General features: G+C 50.3%; 1 protein-coding gene across 1 annotated transcript; it reads left to right on the top strand.

Annotated features, from left to right (window-relative positions):
• The first annotated feature begins 1,045 nt into the window (after window positions 1-1,045).
• LOC137153332 (transmembrane protein 47-like) lies at window positions 1,046-27,363 on the top strand. The gene is made up of 3 exons (XM_067548531.1): window positions 1,046-1,313; window positions 24,480-24,620; window positions 26,585-27,363. Exons 1-3 carry the CDS (start codon window positions 1,118-1,120, stop codon window positions 26,764-26,766), a joined length of 519 nt encoding a protein of 172 aa, XP_067404632.1. The 5' UTR covers window positions 1,046-1,117; the 3' UTR covers window positions 26,767-27,363.
• Window positions 27,364-27,367: the final 4 nt, after the last annotated feature.

Here is a 27,367-nt window from a genome sequence, read left to right as displayed (position 1 = left end):
TTGGCAGTCTGCTGGGTCTGGCAAAACAATCCCTTGGATTCCCAGCAGGGCGGGGTGGGTAAACTTTCTTCCTGGGTGGGTGAGGACTTGTGTGTGCGCGCACAAGGGCGGGCGGGGGGGGGGGGCTTATCTTTTGTTAAACTGGTAGAAGCCTTTGATTTCCCTTGGAGCTTTTCTGACCCTATTAATTTCAACTAGTGCAAACTGCTCAGCGATTTCATAGCAGAGGATCCAGGAAAAGCAGAGAAAAGTCTTAAGCCAAGTCAGAGCCAGTGCCTAGAGTCTGGCACTGGGTGCTGAGTCCCCGGATTCCCTCTTTTAACCCCAGGGCTCCCCGCTGTGTGGCCTATGACCAGACTTTCCAGAGCCTAGCACCCAGCAGCCACTTACTATACCGGAGCCGAGCAGGCCAGGAAATGAGGCGCTACTGCTCGCTGGTGCTGGCTGAGTCTTGCTGTCCCGAGCAGCTATGTTCCCCTAAGTCCCATTCGAGGGAAGGGTGACTAGTTCAATAGATTTCCTTTCTGGGGAGAGAGTGAGGGTGGCAGCAGCCATCAGCTCAGCTGTCGGGGGATTTGTAGTTGCCTTGTTTTGTGCCAGGTCCAGCATGTCTTAGGCCAGTGAAAAAGACCACGCCTATTCGAAGCCCCCAAATCACTGCAATGGGATGTAAGGCCAAATGTCAGATTCCTGTGTCAATGGGGGACGCCCCAACAATTCTTCCCACCAGTGAGAGACCAGAAGTGGGGAAATTCTGAGCTGGCGGAGGGGGGGCTTTGGCAGAGAAGGGCGGCTGTGTTTGTATCACCACACTACACACCACACAGAGCGAGGCAGCAGCAGTGACTGCCCCGGAAAGTCTAAGCCAAGGGCAGAGCGGAGGAGACACAACAGGTGGCTGCGGACCGGACACACACGTGGGGCGGGGGGGATTGTAGCAGCCGCTGGGAGGAGTGGAGGGAGCCGCAGGCGAGGGGCGGGCTGCGGTAGTGGAGGCTCTAGGACCCCGGGGGCCTGGCAGTGGCATGCCCGGGTAGTTGGCGGTGGGGCCGGGCTGTGTGCGCTCCTTGCCTGGTAGCAGCCGCGCCCGGCGCCTTGCTCCCGCTCCACGGGCGGGATGGCCACGGGCGAGCTCCGCGTCCTGCGGCCCTTCAAACTCATCGCCCTGCTCTGCCTGCTCGTCGCCCTGGCGCTGGACGTGGTGGCCCTGCTGAGCCCCGCCTGGGTCACTTCGGAGCGCGGCTCGCTCTCGCTGTGGGAGGCGTGTAAACGGGCCCCAGACGTGTGGCACTGCCTGAGCGCCCTAAGGACAGGTAGGGGGGGACCCGGCCGCCGCCCCCGGCTCGCCGGGCGCTGGCTGCACGCCCCAGGGCAGCGCTGCTTGGAACCCGGACGCGCTTGGCTCCCTGCGCCGGCTGCCCAGCTGCGGGGGGTTTACACGGGGCGGGGCTGGCTGCTGCGGCCACTAACGCCCCTGGAAGGTGAGGGGGCCGGAGGGGCGCCCCCCGAATACCCCGGCCTGGCTCCAGCTGTCTTTGGGACTGGCCCTGCAAAGTCGGGGTTGGGGGGAGCCGAATTTGGATTCGCAGAGGTTGTGTAAACAGGCTCGAGTGACACGAACTGTAAGATGCTGCGCCAGCGTCCTGGTCCTGGGGCACAAGCCAGAGTGAAAGTGAGCTTCGCCTGGCCGAAAGTTGCCCGTGGCCTTCTCCCTTGTGCACTACAGAATCCGGAGTTGGAGCCGTGTAAATGCCCTGCTCTCAGCAGTCCTTCTGGGTACCGTGACCTCGAACTGATGGCTGCACCGTCAGTCCTGCAATGGGTGGTGGGTTGGTGGCATAAAGGGGGCCCAGAGGTTATCCCTGGTTGGGTCCGACCCAGAGGGACGGTGGGGAGCGCGTGTGTCACCTGAGGGGAGAAGGAAGCCTGGAACCAGACTGTCCCGGTGGGCGGGAGAAGAGGGTGATGTAAAGGGAGGCTTTGGTGATCATGTGATGCCTGAGGAGCGGGATGGGGTTCTTGGACCTGCCCAGGGAAAATGCAGATAGGCCAGTGTTGGAGGAAGGGTTGGGATGCAGGGGGGCAGGGAGGGGCAGAGTAATTCATGAGGGGGTCAAACCTCCTCCGCTTAACATAAAGGTGTGAAAGGCAGTGTTGCCTAGCGGATAGAGCATTGGGACTTGGAAGACCTGGGTTCTATTCCCTGCCAGGTGACCTTGGGCAAGTCACTTCCCACCCTGTGCCTCAGTTTCCCCACCTGTAAAATGGGGATAATGATAGTGACCTCCTTTTTTAGAGTGCTTTGGGCTCTGTTGATTAAATGAGAAGGCTGAACCCAGTTTGAAGGTGGCTCCTTGGCCCGAATAAGCCAAAATGCCTGCCATCTACTTACTGGCTGCCAGAATAATGCATGTCCAGAGTGCAGTGCCCTCTCTGATGGGGCTTCCCCATCTGCTGGGGTACAGATCTTGGGGGATGCTGTAGAGTTGAAGCTGCCACTTCTTGCATCATGGAAAATGCCTGAAGTTGTGCTGGCCCTGGGCTCCATGCACATGACTGTTTAGTGTGTGACACCCAATGTAGGGGAGAACAGCACATGCTTTTTACAAGGAAGTTGCACTGATAACTCCAATCCAAACAGGGCTGCCACTGGGTCACAAGACAGATGTCACAGACTAGGACCAGCAGAGTTTTACTGGGATCCTGGCCCAGCCCATCCTACAACTTAGCACTGAGGCAATGCCCCAGGAGAGAAAGTGTAACCCAGCATTTGCCATCTCAGTGTTGAGTAAAATGATGGTCCATTCTGAGGCTGAACTATAGCTGTGTAAAAGTCCTACACAAACAGGGGACTCTGTTTTCTCCATTTCCTCTGAAGAAACTGAAAACACAAAGTAACAACAGAGAAATATTTTGCAAATCTTTTGGTGACAATGATTATGAGTCTGTCTTGTAAGTTTCATTACGTTGAAAATGTCCCTTGAAACAGATCACAGGCCTGGTTCTCCACTGGCCTTGCACTCTGTGTTGCCACTCACACCTGTGCAATGTTGATGCAAAACACCAGTACTGGAGAGTAGAAAATTCTGACTTGCTGGCATTTTAGATCCACTTTGAACATCCACTATAGCAGTGGAGGGTCAAGCCTGGCATGTTTATCTGACAAAGACTAAAATTCACTGCAGTGACACTAACTGGGATAAAATGACAAGGGCTCTCAATCCTCATGCTTCAGGGCAGAAGCCAATCAGATGGAGTCAGGAAGAAATGACTCCTGTGGCACATGGGGCATGAGCAGACAGAATACTGGGATAGATGGACTACACTGATCTTTCAAGATAGGAATTCATATGTTGAAGGTCTGAACAGGTGTTTGCAGCATGAGCCATCTCCTCCCAATACAAGACAGGAATAATAGTGATGAGGTAGTGGCAAATTCCATTCTCTGGTGTCTGCACACTGCTCTGTTTACAGCCATGATAGATCTTGGTTATCGTAGGGCCCCTAGATGAATGTTTTACTGAGCTGTTACGTCTGGGGGGAGGAAATCACAACTGGCCCTCAAATGACATGCAGGGATCATTGTCCATCCCCCAGCAACTAAACCTCAAAGAAAATGTGTCTCATCTGGCTTTCCTCTGCTCCCTGCCCTGATTCTCAGGCCAGACCCCTGCAAATGAAGTAAGCAAAAGCCAGGTCAAGTTGTAATTGACAGGATGTTAGATGGGGTGGGCTCTGAGTTACTACAGAGAATTCTTTCCTGAGTGTCTGGCTGGTGAGTCTTGGTCACACGCTCAGGGTTTAGCTGATCACCATATTTGGGGTTGGGAAGGAATTTTCCCCCAGGGCAGATTGGCAGATTTTGCCTTCTTCTGCAGCCTGGGGCACGGCTCACTTGCTGGTGGATTCTCTGTACCTTGAAGTCTTTAAACCATGATTTGAGGACTTCAGTAACTCAGCCATAGGTGAGGGGTCTATTACAGGAGTGGGTGGGTGAGGTTCTGTGGTCTGTGTTGTGCAGGAGGTCAGACTAGATGATCATATTGGTCTCCTCTGACCTTAAAATCTATGAGTCTCTGATGGTGCAGGCAGGCAGGGAGCAGCTGAGGTCTAGTAGCACTGTGCACTGAAGCATTCTGTCTCAACTTCCTTGTCTCCCAGATCCTCTCCATCAGCCCTGGGCCAACCAGCCTGGTTTGCCATAAGTCTCCTGAGCTGGGCTGGTGGCATGTCAGTCAGTGCTCCAGTGGTTTGGAGCCTGGCTTTGCACTTGCTAAGTCCAGGGATGGTGGGCTGCAGCCCCTACGCTCCATTGCCGGTTGCTTTGGAAACTCCCTGCTATTCCTGTTGCTGCTCTCCTGCTTCAAATGGCAGGGGGGTGGGCGAGCGGGGGAAGAGGGCTGTAGAACTGCTGAGCAAATGACTAGCTAAGTGGCTGGCTTCAGCACAGATTTACAGAATGTGCTGATGCCATGGACTCGATGCAGGAATCACCGCTGGCCCTAAAGTCTAAGAAAGCATCTTTGCCTCTGAACAAGCACAGAATTCAGGAGAGGTCACAGTCCTCTAATCTGTCCAGGCAGGAGGATCTCGGCTCCAATCTAGGTGCTTGTATAGGATCTCTCTCTCACTTGTGGAGATCAAGCAAAACTATTCTTACTATTACTTTAACTTGCCCTTCCTTTATGGTCTAGGGTGAAGATGGTCAACTGCTTACCTGTATTTACAGCCACATGGTGAAGTCCTAGTTTTGCTGTCTAACATGCACAGCTGGGCTGTATAAAGGAGGGAGAACAAGGGGGGACTTCTGAGCTCCCCACCCTGGGGTCTGTTTTCTTGGAAAGGGGAAACAATAGGACAGGAGCCGTGACACTGAGGCAATGAAAAGGGGAGGCAGGAAGGGGAGCTCACACTGTAAACCTCTTTTTCTCTCTCTCTCTCTCTTTGTTAGCAGCAACTCAACCAGGAAAATTGGTGGGGGGAGGGGGCTGACCCAGAGAGGGAGGGTTGGAGGAAAGCGTGTCCATTTTTTGTGCTTGTGGAAGAGGATTGCACCATCAAAGAGAGGGGGGCAGATGTTCGCCATTCACTTCGCTACCTCCTCTTTTCTGAGCTTGCCCCTGTGATTTATACTAAACCCTTCAACTGACCACCTGCATCAATCTCCCCCAAAGCAACAGGGTGGCTGCACTCCTCCTCTCAGTCAGAACAACACTGGGTGTGAACAGGGGACCTTATGGGGCTGACTTCCAACCTGCTCAGAGCCTGGGTGCCACTGAATAATTTATCTGGACTGAGCTGCCCACTGGCACTTCATTCAGCCTTGTAAACTGGTGTTTGGCCATCTGGCTTCTCTGTACAGCACTAGCTGGCCCACATTCACAGCCCTTGCTCTCCATTTAGTTGCTCTTGTGTGTTGAATTCAGACTCTTAACAATACCAAAGCTTCACTGCATCAGGTTCATTCCCTTTCTATGGGCTTGCTTGACTTTCATGTCTAGAACGCTGTCAGGTTTCAGGCCAGATGGGAGCATCAGATCAAGTAGGACCTTCTGTAGAACACGGGCCATTAAACTTCAGCCAGTTACCCTTTTACTGAGCCTATTAACTTGCCTTTCTGGCAGATACTTTAGCCTAACACGTCAGTCTGGATTTGAAAACTCCAAGACATGGAGCATCTACCAGTTCCTGGGGGAGTTTGTTCCCAAAGTTAATTACCTTCATTGTTAAAAACTTGTGCCTTCATTTTAATTGGAATTTGTCCGTCTTCAGCTTCAAACCTTTGGTTCTTGTTCTGTCTTTCTCCGGGAGATTACGGAGCCCTGTAGGACACAGTGTCTCCTCCTCCTGAAGATACTTAGGCTGTAATCAAGTCAAACTCGATTTCATTGAACACACTGTGCTCAGTCCCTTGCTGTAAGCCATTTTCTTCAGGTCTTGAAACATTTTTGTGACTCTTCTCTGCATCTCCTCCACTTTTTCAACATCCTTGGAGAGTCTCCTGAATTTCAAACAGGCCCTCTTATAAAGGCCTTTAGAGCTGGGGTAGCGGTCAGTACTTTCTAGAAGGTAGACTTCCCTCTGAATTGGTTCAGAACAGGTGCTCCCTGGCTGCCCAGCTCCCAGGAGATCATTTTCTGGGTGAGATTTGAAGCTGAGCTACTGAATCACCTTGTGGCTGTTAAAGATCCTATCCTACTTCTTTGTCCACTGAAAAACTGCAGAGGGAATTTCACTGGCTATAAAGTTCACTTCCTGGCCTAAACAAGGTCATGTGACTTGGCATTGGCGAACATCGGCTAACATTGGCCTGAGGTGGCTGCATTTCAGTTTGGGGTGAAGCAATCCTTTATTCTTATCGCTTGTAAAGTGCTTTGGGATCCTTCAAGACAATACTGTGCATTTCTCCAATGGCTTTTTTCTGGGAGTTATGGGCCGCTGCAAACTGCAGCGACTCTTGTAATGGTGGATCTGTTAGGGCTGTTCGTGCCAGGGTGGTATGCTGGGAGTGGATTTCAGCTGGTGGCTGACTCACTGTTCCCTTAATAGGCTTGGCTGCTCCGGAGATGGGACAGTCTGGTTCGCCAGTTGGTGCCAAATGTTCTTTGAAACTCTGCCTCTGAGAAGCACAGGCTGAGCCTGTGTGATTCAAAGCAGAAGCAAGTTGTCTTAGACAAACTCTTCAACAAAAGCAGAGAAGCGGTTGGCTGCCTTCCTGGCTGAACTGCCAGACTGCTGCCAATGTCAGTGGCGTCTGAGATGGTGAGGGGTGCCCACTCCTGAATGCAGGTCTGCAAATAGTCCCCACCCCAAGTTTACTGCTGGAACGTCACCCCCCAGCCTGCTGACTTCACTCCTGCAGCGATCTCCATAGTTAGCTTCTGCTACACCTCAAGATGTGCTCAGACGGAAACCCTCTTCCCACCCACAGCTCTCGCTCCAGCCAGAACCCACCCTTACCCTGCCTCCAGATGGTCTGACACTTGGAATGAGTCTCTTCTATGCAATGTTGCATGTGCTTGCAGACAGGTGGGGCTAGTGGATCGGTCACTATCCCGGGATCAGACTGTGTTCCCAGCTCTGCTATTGACCTCAGTCTCAGTTTACCCACAGCTGTGATACTGACCTCTGCAAAGTGTCTGGACACCTATGTGAAAGGTGATCTGCATCAAAAGATTTCTGTTCTCCCTCTGCACTTCCTACCCGCAGCACTGAACAAGGACTTCCACAGCTTTGTGTAGCTGTCTTCTCATCTTCCTATCTTCCCATCTCTGACAGGACTGAATGTTCTTCTCGCGCATGGCACTTGTACAACTGCCCGGCCCATCTCAAGTCCGGTTCTCATTAAATGGAGCCAAAATTCCTGCATCCATCATGGATCTCCTAGTCCACCCATCTTCTTTGGGTCCCTGATATTCATGGCAGAATTGGCACAATAGGTCCCTTTGGAACCCAGAACTGGTTCCTTGGGAATGTCAGTGCTGGTGGTGAAGTACTGGAATCCGTTACCTAGGGAGGGGGTGGAATCTCCATCCTTCGAGGTTTTTAAGGCCTGGCTTGATAAAGCCCTGGCTGGGATGATTTAGTTGGGGTTGGTCCTGCTTTGAGCAGTGGGTTGGACTAGATGACCTCCTGAGGTCCTTTCCAACCCTAATCTTCTATGTGCCTGTACACAAATGCAAGAAGCCTGGGAAACAAGCAAGAGGAACTGGAAGTCCTGGCACAGTCAAGAAACTACGACATGATTGGAATAACTGAGACTTGGTGGAATAACTCTCACGATTGGAGCGCTGTCATGGATGGGTATAAACTGTTCAGGAAGGACAGGCAGGGGCGAAAGGGGGAGGAGTTGCACTGTATGTAAGAGAGCACTATGACTGCTCTGAGCTCCAGTATGAAACTGGAGATAAGTCAGTTGAGTGTCTCTGGGTTAAGCTTAGAAGCAAGAACAATAAGCGTGATGTCGTGGTGGGTGTCTGTTACAGACCACCAGACCAGGAGGATGAGGTAGATGAGGCTTTCTTTACTCAACTGGGGAAAGTTTCCATTTCACAGGGCCTGATTCTCATGGGAGACTTCAATCACCCTGACATCTGCTGGAAGAGCAATACAGCAGAGCACAAACAATCCAGGAAGTTTTTGGAGAGTGTCGCTGACAATTTCCTGGTGCAAGTGCTGGAGCAACCAACTAGGGGCCGTGCTTCTCTTGACCTGCTGCTCACAAACAGGGAAGATTTGGTAGGGGAAGTAGAAGTGGGTGGCAACCTAGGCAGCAGTGACCATGAGATGGTCGAGTTCAGGATCCTGATGAAAGGAAGAAAGGGGAACAGCAGGATACGGACCATGGACTTCAGAAAAGCGGACTTTGATTCCCTCAGGGAACTGATGGGCAGGATTCCCTGGGAGGCTAATATGAGGGGGAAAGGAACCCAAGAGAGCTGGCTGTATTTTAAGGAGACCTTATTGAGGGCACAAGAGCAAACCATCCCGATGTGCAGAAAGAATAGCAAATATGGTAGGCGTCCAGCTTGGCTTAACAAAGAAGTCTTTGGCGAACTTAAACGCAAAAAAGAAGCTTACAAGAAGTGGAAGCTTGGTCAGATGACTAGGGAGGATTATATAAACACTGCTCGAACGTGCAGGAATGAAATGAGGAAGGCCAAAGCACAATTGGAGTTGCAGCTAGCAAGGGACGTGAAGGGGAACAAGAAGGGTTTCTACAGGCATGTTGCCAACAAGAGGAAGATTCGGGAAAGTGTAGGCCCCTTAAAGAAAGAGGGAGGCGACCTAGTGACGGAGGATGTGGAGAAAGCTGAGGTACTCAATGCCTTTTTTGCCTCTGTCTTCACAGACAAGATCAGCTCCCAGACTGCTGTACTGGGTGGCACAGAATGGGAAGGAGGCGAACATCCCGCAGTGCTGAAGGAACAGGTTCAAGACTATTTAGAAGGATTGGACATTCACAAGTCCATGGGGCCGGATGCAATGCACCCGAGGGTGCTGAGGAAGTTGGCTGAGGTGATTTCAGAGCCATTGGCTATTATCTTTGAAAGCTCGTGGCAACAGGGGGAGGTCCCTGAGGACTGGAAAAAAGCAAATATAGTGCCCATCTTCAAAAAAGGGAGGAAAGAGGATCCGGGGAACTACAGACCGGTCAGCCTCACCTCAATCCCTGGAAAGATCATGGAGCAGGTCCTTAAGGAATCCATTTTAAGGCACTTGGAAGAGAGGAAGGTGATCAGGAACAGTCAACACGGATTCACCAAGGGAAAGTCATGCCTGACCAACCTGATTGCTTTCTATGATGAGGTGACTGGCTCTGTGGATGTGGGGAAGGCGGTGGATGTGATATACCTTGACTTTAGCAAAGCTTTTGATACGGTTTCTCACAGTATTCTTATCAGCAAGTTAAAGAAGTATGGGTTGGATGAATGGACTATAAAATGGATAGTGAACTGGCTAGAGCATAGGGCTCAACGAGTAGTGATCAATGGCTCCATGTCTAGCTGGCAACCGGTCACAAGCGGAGTTCCCCAGGGGTCGGTCCTGGGGCCGGTTTTGTTCAACATCTTTATTAATGATCTGGCGGATGGGGTAGATTGCACCCTCAGCAAGTTTGCGGATGACACTAAGCTGGGGGGAGTGGTAGATACCCTGCAAGGTAGGGATAGGATACAGAGTGACCTAAACAAACTGGAGGATTGGGCCAAAAGAAATCTAATGAGGTTCAACAAAGAAAAGTGCAGAGTCCTCCACTTAGGAAGAAAGAATCCCATGCACAGCTATAGACTGGGGACCGACGAGCTGGGCAGCCGCTCTGCAGAAAAGGACCTGGGGGTAACAGTGGATAAAAAGCTGGATATGAGTCAGCAGTGTGCCCTGGTTGTCAAGAAGGCCAATGGCATATTGGGCTGCATTAGGAGGGGCATTGCTAGCAGGTCACGGGAAGTGATTATTCCCCTCTATTCGGCATTGGTGAGGCCGCATTTAGAATATTGTGTCCAGTTTTGGGCCCCCCAATACAAAAAGGATGTGGACAAGTTGGAGAGAGTCCAGCGGAGGGCAACCAAAATGATTAGGGGGCTGGAGCACAGGACTTATGAGGAGAGGCTGAGGGAACTGGGCTTGTTTAGTCTGCAAAAGAGAAGAGTGAGGGGGGATTTGATAGCGGCCTTTAACTACCTGAAAGGGGGTTCTAGGGAGGATGGGGCTAGGCTGTTCTCGGTGGTGGCAGATGACAGAACAAGGAGCAACGGTCTCAAGTTGCAGAGCAGGAGGTCTAGGTTGGACATTAGGAAAAAGTTTTTTACTAGGAGGGTGGTGAAGCACTGGAATGGGTTACCTAGGGAGGTGGTGGAATCTCCATCCTTAGAGGTTTTTAAGCTGCAGCTTGACAAAGCCCTGGTTGGGATGATATAGCAGAGGTTAGTCCTGCTTTGAGCAGGGGGTTGGACTAGATGACCTCCTGAGGTCCCTTCCAACTCTAATATTCTACGATTCTATGATTCTATCACATAGTGTTACCCACACACTAGGGCACCCCACTTTTACCCCAATCCATAGGGCTCAAGGCATAACCCAGTTAAGGCACCTCCACCTTTTCCCAGTCCATAGGATATCAGGGGAAAGGCACCTACCCTTACCCAATTCACACTCTAGGGCTCTGGATCACCCATTCCCAGTCCACAGGGCTCCAGGCATAACCTGGTTAATTGAAGTACCCACCCTTTCCCAATTCGTAGGGCTCTGGGCATATTTTTCTGCAGGCTTGTGGGGCCTTTTACCAGTGAAAGAGCCTTAGACAGTAATATCCTTATTCTCTATTTATTAACAATGACCAAAACAGGATACACATGCTAAGCATACAATGCTCACCACTCCCAATAAGGCAGACAAACTTCTCCTGGTGGCCAATCAGGATTAGATCATCTGGGGAGTCCAGCTTCTGCAGAAACAGTTGGCAAGGTGTTGAGATCTGTCAGGAAGCTCTGATCTTGGGCTGTGTCCTGGAGTTAGGTTCCAAAGAACTTCCTTTTGGACCTCAGTTTATAGAATGAAATTTGAGTCCTGCTTAGCTATACCTTAACCAATCATTTTTAACTAAAATACTACAAAACACCAATCCTAGCCCACCACGAAACAGTTCTTTAACTAGTAGCCCACCACCTTAGTTGATTTAAATATTGCACAAAAAGTTATGCAACAGACAGAAACAATCAAAGAAGCAGACAGAAATCATTCAGATAAACAACAGAGAAGTGGAACCATAAGACAAAACAATAAGTGTAGATTTTGGAACCACAGTTGTTGATAAGTGATTCCTTGCCAGACAGAAGGCTATCAAAGAAAGTTTTCTTTAAACATCTTAAGATCTATTTCTTTAGCTGGTGGTGGTGGGTACTGTTAGGACAGTAGCACTTTCTTAACAGCCCAATATGACATTGTTTGATGTAATTTAGGTGGGGATGTGAAGATGTGACCACATGCATCTTAGCTTATGGCTGCTGCCTCTCCTAATATAGCTGCTACTGCTTAGCCAAAAAAACAAGCCTCAGACTTTACAATAAGGCCTCTGGTTCCCCTCCTTCCAACTGGTCTGTGCAGCTGAGACCTTGCAGATTCCCCTTCTGCCGGCTGGCATCCCTCCGTCCAGTCTATGATGGATCACTCAGATTATTTTTCTTGCTTACCAGCTGTGCTGTTCTCCTTCCAGACAAGTGAACCTGTCCTGACAGGGGGTGACTTAACCGCCATCCCCCAAGGAGGCCTGGGGTATCTGACAGTTTGAGAGGCTAACTCTTTGTGCCATTATGGAGTAGGTCCTACGCAGCAGAGGGGTTCATCCCCCACTGCCAACTCAGTTGCGGGTGTACATACTCCCTACTCGTCTGTGGCATGAGATACAGGACTCATGCTTCAGCCTTCTCTGGGTATGTCTTCACTGCAGACTAAACTCAAGTGATGGGCACCTGGGATCTGGATACCCAGCTTCGCCTAGCTCAGGTATGAGCAGCCATACCGCAAAGCCGTGCCAGAGTTAGCGTCTTCGCTTGTGTGTGTTGCTAGGACTTCTGAGGCCACATTCCAGGGTTCTGCGTGCTGCATTAAGCTGAGCTGCTCTGATTTCTGGAGTGAATTGTAGGAGAGCATGTCTGTCCTTCTGGGCACATGGGGGGAGAACTGGGGTCTATCAGCACATGAATGACTCAGCCTGCATCCTCCCCGCAAAGCGGGTGGGTCACCAGATTGAATGAAAGCTCCAAAGGAGCCAGCTAGCCAGGGTTGAAAGTACCACCAAATTGACATCCAAAGGTTTGTGTGTGGACAGGAGCGGGGTTCAGAGCAACACTCAAGCATGAGCCCAGGTTAACTGCAGTGAAGACATACTCTGAATGGCTGCCCAGCATCTAACTGTCAAAAGAGTGTGTCTCCAGTGGCTGTAGCAAGGGAGGGGCATAGATCTTCTCTGCTCCGTGACTATCGTTCACCTGCCCTACTGCTTGCTTTACAAAAGACATTATATTCACCACCGAGAGTGCCCTTAGTCAGTAGCTAAGGGCACAGGACTCACTGTGAGTCCCACAGGACATCCCGTTCATGGGATAGCAGTGTGCACTGCTTCCTGCAGCCAGTTAAGGCACTTTAAAAGGATCCTCATGAAAAGCAGGTTCTTGGGGCCTGTGGCAGGACAGTAGGTTTGGCTTGGCATTAGCCTATCCTGACGTCTTTGGTGGCCAGGGGCCAGCAGTGATTTGGTCATCACCACCTCCTGCCACATCACAGAATCACAGGTTTGGGCATTTTCCAGTCATGCTAATGGTGCCCCGGACCAGGTGCCCCAGGTCAGCCTAGAGCAGCCAGCGTGCACTAGCAGAGCCGTAGGGGGATGGAGGAGGGCAATGAGTCAGATGAAGATTGTGGGAATGCAACTCCTAATCTGCACTAGGGTTCTGCTGGCGTTCTGCTCAGCCTTCGCCCCCGAGGAACTGTGATTCCTTTTTAGAGAAACAAAAGTGTCCTGGGAATGATTAGGCAGAACTCTTTGGTCAGTCACTTGATTCTCAGATCAACTGAGAATCAAGAGCAGTTGCATCAGCATCAAGCTGGTCCCGCCATCTGAATCTGTCCAGACCTACCTGGTGTGATTCAGACAGAAAAAGGTTGAGAACCCTGCTTTAGATGGTCAATGTTTTGAGCAGGAGGAAAGCCCCATCTGCTCCTCTTCCCCTTGGAAAGTGCCAGGACAAGACAAGAGCCACAAATTCCCCCCGTGTCCCTCAGGCGAGGGGGGAGCATGGCCTGTGCCGGGGCAGATCAATAACCGGCATTCCATAACAGAAGCGAATCACTGCAGGCAGGAGGCGGGTAAAGGGCCAGGCAAGCTTTTAGGGAGCTATGGAGGAGTTGTGCACAGAAACAATCAGACATTATTGGGCCTTCCCCTCCCCCTGCTTTTGCAGCACGGGTCCCCAAGACAGGCTGTTTCTTCCCAAAGTAATGCAAAGAGTTCTTTCCTTCCCCCCTCCCTCCGTTCCCTTCTGGCCTTGCAGCTCCATCTGGCTTATGCTGACATGGAGCTGAGGGAGTTTGGGACATCGCCCGGCTGTTAATTGCTGATTAATAGGCGCTCAGGAAAGTCCTTTGTTGTGGCAATAAAGGCTGAGTGAAAAGCTCCACGTTTCCAGATGCTTCCCTTGTTTGTGTTTTGCTCCAGCGGCAGCCTGGTTTAGAATGAACTCCCAGTCCCAGCACAGGATTTACTCTCCCACCCCACACCTCCTGGGGCAGCTTTTGCCACCAACCTGCATTCTCTTCCTTTCAGGCTTGTAAAAGACAGAACAGTCCCTGATTCGCTGCTGCCCTGCACCTTGTGCTTTGTACACCAGCGCTGGGTGAGGAGCGAAATGACATTTGGACTAGGTAGCATTTTACTGCCAATGTTAGTTTCACACCCACTCTGCACTGGTGTGCCTAATGCAAGGTGCACAGCATCAGTGGATTGGCCCCCAACGGTCTCAAGACAGAGTTGCGTTGAAATGCCTTGTTGTGACGCAGTGCCTAGCACTTCTGGGTTTGTTTTTATTGGCCATGGAGAAGCGAACTCTTTTCTGTCCATGCATATGCAACCAATTCAGGGTGAAGGGCTTAATATGGCTGGCATAGAATCATAGAGCCATAGGGTTAGAAGGGACCGCAAGGGTCATCTAGTCTACCCCTGCCAAGATACAGGATTTATTGTGTCTAAACCATCCAAGACAGCTGGCTACCCAATCTCTTTTTGAAAACTTCCAGTGAAGGAGCTTCCACAACCTCCCTAGGCCATCTGTTCCATTGGTCTACTGTTCTTACAGTTAGGAATATAGCGGGCATGGTTTGCATATCCACACTGCATGATTTGCAAATCCTGCATGAGTCCTGCTAGGGTGAAGGTCTCTAACAAGGATCTGACTAATGGTGTGTTCCATCTGGCTGCCTCAGAGCATCAGTTGGCCCTGTTCCTAAAGGGGTAGTATGTACCGGAGTTTTGAAAGTATTTATTTTTGGTTAATCCCTGCTCTCCAGGCTTCATGTTTAGAGCATGCAAAGCAAATAGCTTCTGGGTTTTGTAAACTTTTAATGCATGCAGTCATGACACCACAAGATGAGCTGTGTGTTTTAGTGAGAACAGCTACACCCCTACTTGTCTCCTGCCCAAATGGAGAGAACTGGCAAGGCAAGCTGAGTGTAACAGACTAATTTAGGTTAATTTAGGGATTGCCTGACCTATTAAGACATGCAAGATACTGACCGTCCCAAACCTGACATGAGAAGTGTGCATTCAGGATATTAACAGTTGCAAAGAAATGTAGCCCACCTTGTGAGAGAAATCCCTACCAATTATCCTCTGGCTAGAAAACAAGCCATAAGATCTGGAACGCAGGGTTCGTATCTGAACAAAATTCCTACAGGGGTTGGTGGGAACTGCATCCATGGATCTAAGGCACTGTACACCCACGAGAGCTGCCAGATTCCATGCAGGTGTACGGTGACTGCATGGTGCCAGGATGTCTCAATATCACGCCTTCTGAGATAAGAATGTGGCCCAAAGTCCTTTTTTTCTCAGGGAAACAGGAGAAACACATCAGTCCCCAGTATTCTTCTGTCATCTGGCCATTTGTCTTAGACACCACCTAAAACAACAAAGAACCCAGTATAACAAAGCAAAGGGGAGTCATTCTGCAGAGACAGCCTTTTGCAGCTCCTTCCTCCACAGCAGAGGAAGTGCTGTGTGAACAGAAGGGCTGGGGGGGGGAAGGGAGAGGGTTGTTTAAATACATGTTTTTTCACCTACAAGTACCAAATGTGCGCTGGTGTATTTGAGACGTGATCTAGCAGAATTTTTAGAAAGAAGGTAAACTCCCTGGTTTCCTTGACTATCAGGCAAGACATGGTGGAACCAGAGAGCTACTAATGGCTGAGCTTGTGATATTCAGTGTCTCTAAAGTTATATTTTCTTTCTCCTAAACAATTGGGATGCTCTAACCCCAATGGTTGTAACTGGGTTGAAAAAGGCAAGAATTTTTTTTAAATTATCCTAATTCAGCTCCTTTATGGGTAGAAATCACATGGGCTATGCTGAGGGGTTTTTCATTCTTCATCTCTTGATTACTAAAGCTACATAAAATGTGACTCAAATCACATGGGACCATGTGCTGAGAATAGAAGTGCTAGACACGAAGGCCAGGTTCACGGCTGGTGTCCAAGAGCCATTCTTTTGAAGTAGTTGGAGTTGCTGTGCTATAAAACTTCATTTCTGCTCCCTTTGCAATCCCAGATACAAGGCATCAAGGGGCTTCTTAAGTTCTTCCTTTTCCTAGTTGTGTCCTTATCGTCTAATTGTCTCATACTTTTAGTCCCTCCTCACCTGTGGCTATCCCCCACTGTGCCTAGAAGGCTGTTTCTACTGCTTTGCTGCAGAGGATTTGATGACCTCCTTCGGTTTCACTCGGTGAAATGGTCTTGAGCTGAGGATCCCTTCCATGACTTTTCTTCCATCCTGTAGTAGCTTGGAGTGGTTCCTGCAGTCAGCAAGGGAGGGAGGCCACTCCGCCTCGCTGCGCCACCTAATGGCTAAAAGCCAATCAACAGGGAATTAGCACGGTCAGGCTGGGTCCTCTGGACAGGGCAGAGCAAAAGCAGTTTATGGCCCAACTCCCTGGCTTGGCAGAGCGTAAACGAATGCAGGCTGTCCAGCCTAAGGTGGGGCTGGCAGCAGGGGGTAGGGAGACCCCAGCCCACCTTACTCAACCGGATCACAGCCCAGGGCCCTAACAGTGGGTGGGGGATCCTGCCAAAACATAGAATCATAGAATATTAGAGTTGGAAGGGACCTCAGGAGGTCATCTAGTCCAACCCCCTGCTCAAAGCAGGACTAACCTCAGCTATATCATCCCAGCCAGGGCTTTGTCAAGCCTCAGCTTAAAAACCTCTAAAGATGGAGATTCCACCACCTCCCTAGGTAACCCATTCCAGTGCTTCACCACCCTCCTAGTGAAAAACTTTTTCCTAATGTCCAACCTAGACCTCCCGCCCTGCAACTTGAGACCGTTGCTCCTTGTTCTGTCATCTGCCACCACCGAGAACAGCCTAGCCCCATCCTCCCTGGAACCCCTTTTCAGGTAGTTATAGGCCGCTATCAAATCCCCCCTCATTCTTCTCTTTTGCAGACTAAACAAGCCCAGTTCCCTCAGCCTCTCCTCATAAGTCCTGTGCTCCAGCCCCCTAATCATTTTGGTTGCCCTCCGCTGGACTCTCTCCAACTTGTCCACATCCTTTTTGTAGTGGGGGGCCCAAAACTGGACACAATATTCTAAATGTGGCCTCACCAATGCCGAATAGAGGGGAATAATCACTTCCCGTGACCTGCTGGTAATGCCCCTCCTAATGCAGCCCAATATGCTATTAGCTTTCTTGACAACCAGGGCACACTGCTGACTCATATCCAGCTTTTTATCCACTGTTACCCCCAGGTCCTTTTCTGCAGAACTGTGCCTAGCTCGTCGGTCCCCAGTCTATAGCTTGCATGGGATTCTTCCTTCCTAAGTGCAGGACTCTGCACTTTTCTTTGTTGAACCTCATTAGATTTCTTTTGGCCCAATCCTCCAGTTTGTTTAGGTCACTCTGTATTCTATTCCTACCTTCTAGGGTATCTACCACTCCCCCCAGCTTAGTGTCATCTGCAAACTTGCTGAGGGTGCAATCTACCCCATCCTTCAGATTATTAATAATATGTTGAACAAAACCGGCCCCAGGACCGACCCCTGGGGAACTCCGCTTGTGACCAGTTGCCAGGTAGACATGGAGCCATTGATCACTACTCGTTGAGCCCTATGCTCTAGCCAGTTCTCTATCCATTTTATAGTCCATTCATCCAACCCATACTTCCTTAACTTGCTGATAAGAATACTGTGAGAGACAGTATCAAAAGCTTTACTAAAGTCAAGGTATATCACATCCACCGCCTTCCCTACATCCACAGAGCCAGTCACCTCATCATAGAAAGCAATCAGGTTGGTCAGGCATGACTTTCCCTTGGTGAATCCATGTTGACTGTTCCTGATCACCTTCCTCTCTTCCAAGTGCCTTAAAATGGATTCCTTAAGGACCTGCTCCATGATTTTTCCAGGGATTGAAGTGAGGCTGACCGGTCTGTAGTTCCCCGGATCCACTTTCCTCCCTTTTTTGAAGATGGGCACTATATTTGCTTTTTTCCAGTCCTCAGGGACCTCCCCCTGTTGCCACGAGCTTTCAAAGATAATAGCCAATGGCTCTGAAATCACCTCAGCCAACTCTCTCAGCACCCTCGGGTGCATTGCATCCAGCCCCATGGACTTGTGTATGTCTAATCCTTCTAAATAGTCTTGGACCTGTTTCTTCAGCACTGCAGGATGTTTGCCTCCTTCCCATTCTGTGCCACCCAGTACAGCAGTCTGGGAGCTGACCTTGTCTGTGAAGACAGAGGCAAAAAAGGCATTGAGTACCTCAGCTTTCTCCACATCCTCCGTCACTAGGTTGCCTCCCTCATTCTCTAAGGGGCCCACACTTTCCCTAATCCCTTGGCTTCAGCAAACACAACCGGATTAATGTCTGGCTTCCCTGGGTTACTTGTTCATAGGGTTTAATCGCTCACGGGCCCTCAGACTCCTCCCAGTACTCATCCGCTGGCAGTTCCACCAGCTCCTCTGGATATTTGCCCGGCGGCAGCTCCACAGAGTATTCCTCCAGAGGCAGGGGTGGATACAGCCCAGTCCCTGGTTCAGGGGCCAGCAGCAGAATCTGACTCCTTCCCTGGCTCTCCTGAACCTCAACTGAGCTGGAGAGGCCCTGCCTCTTATACTTCCTGTTTTGCCTCTCCGCTTCCGGTGCAAGGGGCAGGCCTGGCCTGGCTCCGCCCACCAGGGGGCAGGGAGTGGTTCCTCCCTGTCAGCATCAGAGTGAAGTCTGGGCCTTGAGCGTCTGGAAGGCCTCCTTGCTCAGCTGTCTAGCGTACGTGCCTTTGGTTAGGAGTTCAGTCAGAGGGGCTGCAATGGAGGCAAACTGGGGGATGAACCGATGGTAGTAACTGGCTAGCCCCAGGAACTGGCGCACTTGTCGCTTTGTCATGGTTGGGGCACAGGCCTGCATGGTCTGGATCTTTCCAATGAGGGGTGTACCTGTCCTCGACCTGGGGTGTATTCAAGGTTGGTCGTCTCCTGCCACCTGATCCAACATTTCTTTGGGTTGGGAGTTAGGCCCTTCGTCCACAGTGCCCATTGGATGGTTGAGATGGTCTTCGTAGCACCGATTGTATATCATCATGTTGTTGAGATATGCTGCAGTGTAGGAACCATGGGGCTGCAGAAGGTGATCCATCAGCCTCTGGAAGGTTGCAGGGGCCCCAGAAGTCCCAATGGCATCCGGCTAAACTTGTAGAACCCGATTGGCATAGGGGGCAAGATTTGCTCAAGGGGGATTTGCAAGAGATCATGAGATCAAGAGTGTTGATGAAGTGCGCTTTCCCCAGGCATTCAAGTAATTCATCTATCCAGTGCATTGGGTACGCAGCGAATTTAGAGATAGCGTTGACCCTCCAGAAGTCGATGCAAAAGTACGGGATCTCATCAGGTTTCAGCACTAACACAATGGGACTGCGCCATTCACTTTAGGACCTCTCGATGTCACCCAGTTCAAGCATTGCCTATACCTCCTTCTCAATGACCTTCCGCATTCACCATGGGAGGGGGCATGTCATTTCGCGAACTACCACCACAGGGTTGGTCAGGATGGGTAGGGTGGACTAGGGTGGTCTGGCTGGGTAGGGTGGTGAAGGTCTTAGGAAAGGTGTTCAACAGATTCCGAGTCTGCTTCCATTGTTCCTCAGTGAGGGTGTTCCTGAGTTGCAGTTCCTCAGGGCCAGTTGCCACTGGGACCTGGGACCCCAGATCTGGCTCAGGGGGGTACGGGGCAATCGGTAGACTCCCATTCTCGCCATGGCTTCAGGAGGTTGACATGGTATAACTTCCTTTTCTTCCATTGGTCTGGCTGTTGAATATCATATATTATAGGCTCCAGCCGACGGATTACTTCATACATCCCATGCCAGCAGCCCAGGAGCCTTGTATTCATTGGAGGGTAGCAGGAACAAGACCTGGTTGCTGGGTTCAGAGGTCCAAGACTGCATTCTCCGTTATAGGTTTGCACCTGAGCTGCTTGGGTGGCCTGCAGGTTCTTCTTCGCTAGAATCCCGGTGTGGGTTAGGTGCTCCTGGAGATGGAAGACATATTGCAGGAGTCCCTGAGCCAGCAATGGCAAGTGCTCCCAGGTCAAGCACATCAGGTCAAGCAACCCCAAGGCTGGTGCCCGTGGTGTAGCTTAAATGGGGAGAAATTCATGGAGGGCTGGGGCACCTCTCAGATTGCCAGAAGCACGGACAGAAGCAGGTGGTCCCTGTGCAGTTCTCCCGTGAGGAACTTGCGCAGCATTTCCTTTAATGTTCAATTGAAATGCTCGACCGGTTAGTTGGTCTGGGGGTGGCAGATGGAAGTGTGTAAGTGTTTGACTCCCCAAGAGCCCACACACTTGCCGAAGGGGCTGGGAAGTGAAATTGGTGCCCTGGTTGGTGAGAATCTCTCAAGGTAGGCTGACCTAAGCGAAAACTTCAGGAGCTCTCCTACAAGAGTCCAGACTGTGATGCTCTGCAGCAGAATTGCCTCTGGGATCCGGGGGGCATAGTCCAAGATAAACAGGATATAGCAAAACCCGATGGCACTCTTCAGGAGGGGTCCCACAAGGTCCACGGCGACCTGCTCAAAGGGGACTTCCACCACCAGCACAGGACCAGGGGAGTCTTCAATACCCCCAGCGGGGCTGCCAGCTGGTCTTTGGGGCATGAGCTAAAATATTTTTGATCTCATGATGCATTCTGGGCCAAAATCACTGCATTAGGACTTGGGCCAGGGTCTTCTCGTGGCCCGCAGCAGTCATGGGCCAGTTTCAAAATGGCACGGTGGTGATACTGGGGCACCACTAGCTGTGTCTGGGTCTCTTGGGTTTGGGGGTCCCAGTTGACACGATAGAGGCAGTCATTGGTTAGGTCAAACCAGGGCCTTGGTTTGCTCGGTGGGGCTCAGTTACTTCTCTGTTGACCATGGCCAGGTGCTCATACACCCGGAAGAATATGGGGTCTTCCCTCTGATCCCAGCTAAAGTTGTTACCCAAATAACAAATATTACAGGATCTTATTAGGGGATAAGGCAACAAGCCGCATTTATTGTGAACACAGAAACTTCTGTAGATAGTATCAAAGAAAAGAAAAGTATCAACACTGGAATAACATTAATATTGTGTTCTACTTAGTGAAATAGCATTAATAATAATGTAAACACTAGGAAAACAGTATTAACATTATATCAATACTACAAATTACAGAGACACATGTTTCAATTGATGCTTTCATTCACATTCACACACACTGACAGGCACACACAGATAGAGACAGACAAACATACATAGGGATCTTCCAGATGTCATAGTTACCAGCTTCTTGGTGCTCATGATAGTCACTGGCCAGGTGACTAGAGCATGAGGATGAGGAGCAAGGTTCTGCCGATGCGCATCGGTACTCCTGGCTGATGTGATGTTGTAGACCCGAACCTCCAGCCTTCATCTTCTTGTCCCATTTTATAGGGAAAGGACCCCATGTAAGTCTATGGGTTTTGCATTGTCATGCTGCAACTGCATTCTTGGTGTGATCCTCAATCACCCACATTGTTGCAAGCCTGATCAGATTTTGTCCTTTGAAATGGGCTGGCTCCAAAGTCATCAGGGTGGGTTCCTCTTCGGCCATTTGATCATCTTTGCTTCTTTCTTCTTCCCTCAAGCGTTTTAGGTGAGGCTGGTGTTTTCTTCATGTCTGTTTCGATATCCCTTACTCAGACCAATTGTTCAATCACTCTTTTTGTCTACACCCAACTCAATTGCTCAGCCATTCACACTTCAATCACTCAGGGCCAACTCCTAGCTGAAGAACTTACATATTATTTTTAGAGCAAACCTTATTTCATTTTTGACAGTGTCTTTCACAATTAGATAGATACATTACATTGCACAGTGTGGCTTTTGTACTTAGAATAGGATTTTTACAAATATATTGGAAGCAGGTAAAATTAACAGATAAACTGGCCAGTGGACATAGTACAGACATTTACAAACAATCTTAAAATTATACAAAGTACAGACAGACTTGAATTAACATTTAAAAGGGTAGAACAGTAAGAGTCAGTTTGAGGTTTTAGCTTTTGATTCAGACTGATGTGCCTTTTGGTAGGAGGGGGGGGGGGTGTTTGTGGCTCTGTTCTTACATATATTTCAAAAACAAGATTTTGGCCAACAAAGTCAACACCCAGCTGGGGCCCTCCTTGTCAGCTGGCGGGTGGGCTGTGGTCTCTCCACCCGGGTCACAAGGTCATGGTCCTCCTCTGGCTCATATTCTCACATGGGGGGGAGTCCCCAGGTTCGCAGTGCATAGGACTTCGGGAAAGTCCAGCCAGCCTCTTCCCAGAATCATGGAGTAGGTGAGCCTAGGTGCCAGTCCTATCATCATTGATTGGATCACCCTGCTCACGGTCAGTGGAACCCTGGCACTGAGATATGGCTTCCCATCACAGTGAACACACTGTAGATGGATCGCCTCAAGGCTGGGGTATGCAGGAGGAGCCAGCTGCTGGTGTACGAGCATCTGCCCGAAGCCCAAGTTGACAAGGGCAAGGGCTAGTATTCCATTGACAACTACTGGGATCATAATTTTTGCAGCAGGCTGCTTGCAGGTGCGGGACTCCCTGGTGCAGACCTGGTCAAAGGTTCAGTCCATCAGGGGTCACTTCTGCTGCAAGTGTCTGAAACAGCCAAAGGAGAAACAAGGTCCTGGTTCTGGACATCTGAGCCATGTGTCCTGGTTTGGCAGATGTGGAGGGAAATTTGGGTTCTGAGGCCGCTCTTTTATGGGCCCACCCCAGGCTTACCTCAATGTCAGGGTTGCATGGTGAAATTCAGTGCCACCTTGTCTGCCCTGGCTCCTCAGGGTGGCCTGGGCATCAGCCTGTGGGTCGGAGCTCTTCTCCAGGCTTGACAGGGTTGATGCTTGGGCCCCCAGCCCGACAGGGGCCTCCACGGCCAGGAAGTCCTTCATGAAGGCAACGGCTGCACGTAAAGTAGTGGGGCAGTGTTGGAGCACCCAGGCCCTCTTGTGGAGTGGGAGAATGTGGATGAATCGTTTCAGGGCAATCTGTACAGCCACCTTGGTGGCAGAGTGCCGGTCGGGCTGGAGCCACCGCCAGCAGGTGTCCTTTAGCTGTTGGGCGACAATCCAGGGTCAGGTGCCTGGGTATCCCTTCCCACAGAACCACCATTGGAATGTCTCTGGGATGATGTCCAGAGCATTGAGGACTGCGGCCTTTGCTCTCCCATAATGCCAGCCCTCGTTGGCAGGGAGCCCACAGTAGCAATTAGGATGTCCCCCTTAGATAAGGGGCTAGGATGGTGGCCCACTGTTTGGGGGGCCACCGGGTGGCCAAGGTGACCTGCTCAAACATCATTAGGAAAGTCTCTGGTCATCTTTGGGTCCCATCTTTGTGCCCATAAGGGCACAGTAGGCACAGCCATAGTTGCCGTGCTGGCAGGGCTGTGGCCACTGGGAACAGGCAGCAGGGCAGCCAGCTGTTGGAGGCATTGCTACTGTTGCTCCCAATGCTGAGCCCCTGGTTCCGAGAGCACCTGTTGCTGTTGAGCCCCCAGTTGCTGCACGAGTTACTGCTGCTGTTGCAGCTCGGTCACCTGCTGCTGCTGGCTCTTCGCAAGACACCTAATCAGTTTCTTGACCTCCATGGTCAGAGACAGTCGCAAGGGGAGTGGGGTCTTTTCAGCAGCCTTGGCCCCTTATCTCAGGGTTGGGGTCGTGCTCGTGTTCTCCACCAAGTGTAGTGGCTTGTAGTGATTCCTCCCTGTTAGCATCAGAGGGACGCGGCTCCACCTCGCTACGCCACCTAATGGCTGAAAGCTGATCAACAGGGAATTAGCACGGTCAGGCTCAGTCCTCTGGGTGGGACACAGCAAAAGCAGTTTATAGCCCAGCTCTCTGGCTGGGCAGACAGCAAACCAACGCAGGCCATTTGGCCTAAGGTGGATAGGCTGCCACCCTAGGGGTGGGGGTTGGCAACAGGGGGTAGAGGGATCTGGACCCACCCTACTCCATTGGATTCCAGCCTGGGGATCCTGCTGAAACGTGCCTCCTGTGGTTTCAGTAAACATAACCAGGCTAATGTTTGGTTTCCTTGGGCTACTTCCTACCCCTACCTGATCATAGGGCTTCATCGCTCATGTGCCCTCAGGCTCCTCAGGATACTCAGCCACTAGTAGTTCCAGCAGATCCTCAGGGTATTCGACTGGTAGCAGCTCCAAATATTGCTCCAGAGGCAGGGTGGATACAGCCCAGCCCCTGGTTCAGGGGCCAGCAGCAAGTCAACAGCATCCAACTCTTTTCCAGGCTCTCCTTCCCTGAGCTGGAGGCTCCACCTCTTAATACTTCCTGTTCCATCCCTCCGCTTTTGGCACAAGGAGTGGGCCCAGCCTGGCTCCGCCCACCAGGGGGCGGGGAGTGATTCCTCCCTGTCAGCATTAGAGGGAGGCCACTCCGCATCGCTACACATCGCCATCACCAAACCTTGCCAACCACGAATTGCCTTTCTGAAATGTAAACGCTCTGCAATCTGTAATGTGCGTGCAGTGCTTGGGAAATCTGACTACTGTAAAACAAGTGGCTGGGCATTTGGGTTTTTGAAGATCACGGGGAAATCCAAACCTCAGGGCATTAGTATGGGAATGTTATGTTGTAACAGTCTGATAGTGTGAGGTTGTTTCCTCATTAACAAGGGGTTCTTCCCCAATTGTGTTCTTTCCTCTTCTAGACTGGCAAGTGGCGACTCTGGTATTAATCTTGACGGCAGCCACTATCATCTTGCTGTCATTCCTCGCCTCCCTGGTTTCCTTCTGCCTGGGCACCCACCAGCGGTATTACAGAGTTGTTGCTGTTCTCCTCTTGGCTGCAGGTACCTATACATCACAGCTGTAGAAAGAAAATACAAATTTGGCTACTTTAGAGGATAAAGTCTCTCCGGACTTGCGTCTCCTGGCATTCCATTGAAATCCTAGGTTATGGCAGGATTTGACCATGAGACCGCTCCAAAAAAAATGGAGCCCGCAGTCTAAATAAGATCCGCAGAATTGTGACATGTGACTCAATCCTGCTTCATCTTTCATACAGAGATGTGGCCCTCTGGCTCAAGCTGGGAACCTTGTGTCTTGGGGCCTGCAGCTTTTCTGGGCTGCAGCTCTGCTTTAAAGATCAGTGGCTTGTCTGCCCCATTTATGCACATTAGGTGCAGCCCTCAGACTCCTTCTTGCCACTAGGAGGTGTTCACACTTTATCCAGCTGCCAACAGCTAGCAGTAGTATGTGCCCATTGGAAGCAAGGAACTGCTTGGGTTTACATCCCTTGCAATACACTACTGTATTCTAGCAGGTTCTCCAGAAACTGCAGCATGGCTGCGCTAAGCTGTAGTGTGTTGGGTTTCATGGAAGAATACTGGAGTACCATTTTTTTAGGGATGTTGCCACAAGATTCTGTGTCTCATGTCTATATTAGGCAAAATAAATCTGACATGGACTCAAAAGCATAATTTTACTGTTCGAGCAATGGAAGGGGAAAGTGCCATTTTAGTTAAGGCCCCAGGTTTCGTTGATCTTGTTCGTGCAAACAGATTGAAATTTCCTGTAGTACTGCAAACCCAAACACAGCAGCAGTATTGTGCTTGTGCAGTAAACTGATTAGGAAAGAACTAGAATGCAAAGCCAGCCTATCCAGGTTCATCCCTTCCGGGGAGTGATGTGCAAAAAGAAAACATCACAGAGCTGAGGAAATTAGAATTTTAAAATTGTGTTTTAATTCACTTACAGTAGAAGTCCATTATGAGCTCCTTACCTCTTCTTAAGGGATCTTTTTAAAGGGCTTTGAATACTGTGGACCACTATCCTGACCTATTATAACAGCACACACTAGTATTTTGGCTTGGTTTACACTTACCTGGAGATTTGACTGTTGTACTTCTGTTCTTCACTGCACTGCACCAGTAGGAACTGTGTTCCCAATGACGCAGCGCTGCGCCACTTGAGGAGGTGGTTTTAGTACGTTCACTTCCTGATCGATTGAGCGGGTCTACACTGACCACTCAGTCGATCCAGATAAGTCAATCTGACAGCGGCAACTTTGCCACCTTCAGTGTAGACATACCCTGTGTTTAGCCCTTCTCCAAAATCTGAGCTTGGAGTGTGCATAAAATAGGATTTGGATTCAACCACTCCTCATTCTGGTTTTGCATGGCCAAAAACCTAACCAAGACTTTCCAAATCCAAAAGGCCCCGAGTTACTCTCTCATCTAAATAGACGGTATAAACTGTACATAGCACATGTCTCCATTAGACCTTGTAAGTGCTTTAATATGGTACTGATGTTAAATTTCATCCCAAATGTAAAGTGGGGCGGGGGAAGACTGCTTGAGAAAGAATCCAGCCCCTATTCGTTGCTTTACTGAGCGAGACTGAATCCCTACACCGTGGAAAAGTGCCAGTGGAGGGTTCAGGCATCAAAGTTCTGAGATAAAGCGTTTAAGGTAGAAGTGCTGTGGGACTGGGCTGCATACATGCTGCATGTCACAAGCAGGGATGACAAGTGAACCAGAGCAAGCGGGGATAGTTGCTGAGCTTGGAGGGAGCTTGTGCTGACAGGGCACGGTGGTGAAGAAATTCACAGCACTGGTACAGTTGACGTAGGGCCAGGCACGCCTGAAGGAAAGAGGGCAATTGTACTTTGCCCAAAGGACAGGCTGGGTGAGAAGAAGGTTGGGCGATCCGTGTGCCCGAGACCAATAAAGTCACAAACAGCTGCTGCGTGAACTTGCTGCAGCACCTCTTTCCTCTGCTAGACTTTAACCAGATGTCTTTTCCCCATTTCCAGTGGTTCTGCAAGTGTGCGCCTTGATCCTCTATCCAATCAAATTCATCGACAGCAGCATGCTGAAGAGCTACCATGAGTTCAACTGGGGGTACGGCCTGGGCTGGGGATCCGCTATCTTCATGCTGGGTGCAGCCATCCTGTACTGCCTGCGCACGGACATTTATGAGGATCCCTACTACTAGGGCTGGGCAGAGGAGCTGGCCAGCCCCAGCAGATCACTGGACGATCATTAGAGTAACTGGACCGGAGGGGGAGGTAGAGGGGGGTTGCTGGGTCCACTGGGATTTTTAGAGCATCTGTTCTAAGACACTGAACCAAAAGCTTGGCAAGAAATCACCAAGCCTTAATGAAAGGTGGGTGTGACAGTGGAACTGGACATTCATCAAGGTGGTACGAGGAATGTGGAGAGAAATGGGTTGTAGCTCATCTAAATAGCCAGCTGTTCTCTCAGTCATCTCATGGTTTTTTCCCTTCCTTTTTTTTCTACAGGACAGTTTTCTCTGAACTTTAGAGGGTGACTTGCATTAGTTAAGATGAAGTGTGCTTTTATTTTGATACATTTGTGACACGTGGCGCTGTATAAAGTAATTCCCAGTTTGAGGGTTTTTATGGCTTGTCTAATGCATGTGACTTTGGAGTTGCCAATAGCTCTGAAGAAGCCAGGCTTTCTTTTAGATGAAAGTGTGCAGAGTTTGACAGCTGTGTCTCCTCTTCTGGTGACTGCACAGTGCAGAATGTCTTTTGCTGCAGAGAAGAATAAACTAGAGAGAGAATCTGCATATA

This window comes from Emydura macquarii, unplaced genomic scaffold (genome assembly GCF_026122565.2).
Source record: "Emydura macquarii macquarii isolate MOO-44397 ecotype Brisbane River unplaced genomic scaffold, CSIRO-AGI_Emac_v2 contig_1253, whole genome shotgun sequence".
Taxonomy (NCBI): Eukaryota; Metazoa; Chordata; order Testudines; family Chelidae; genus Emydura; species Emydura macquarii.
This window is presented reverse-complemented; position numbering and strand designations above follow the sequence as displayed.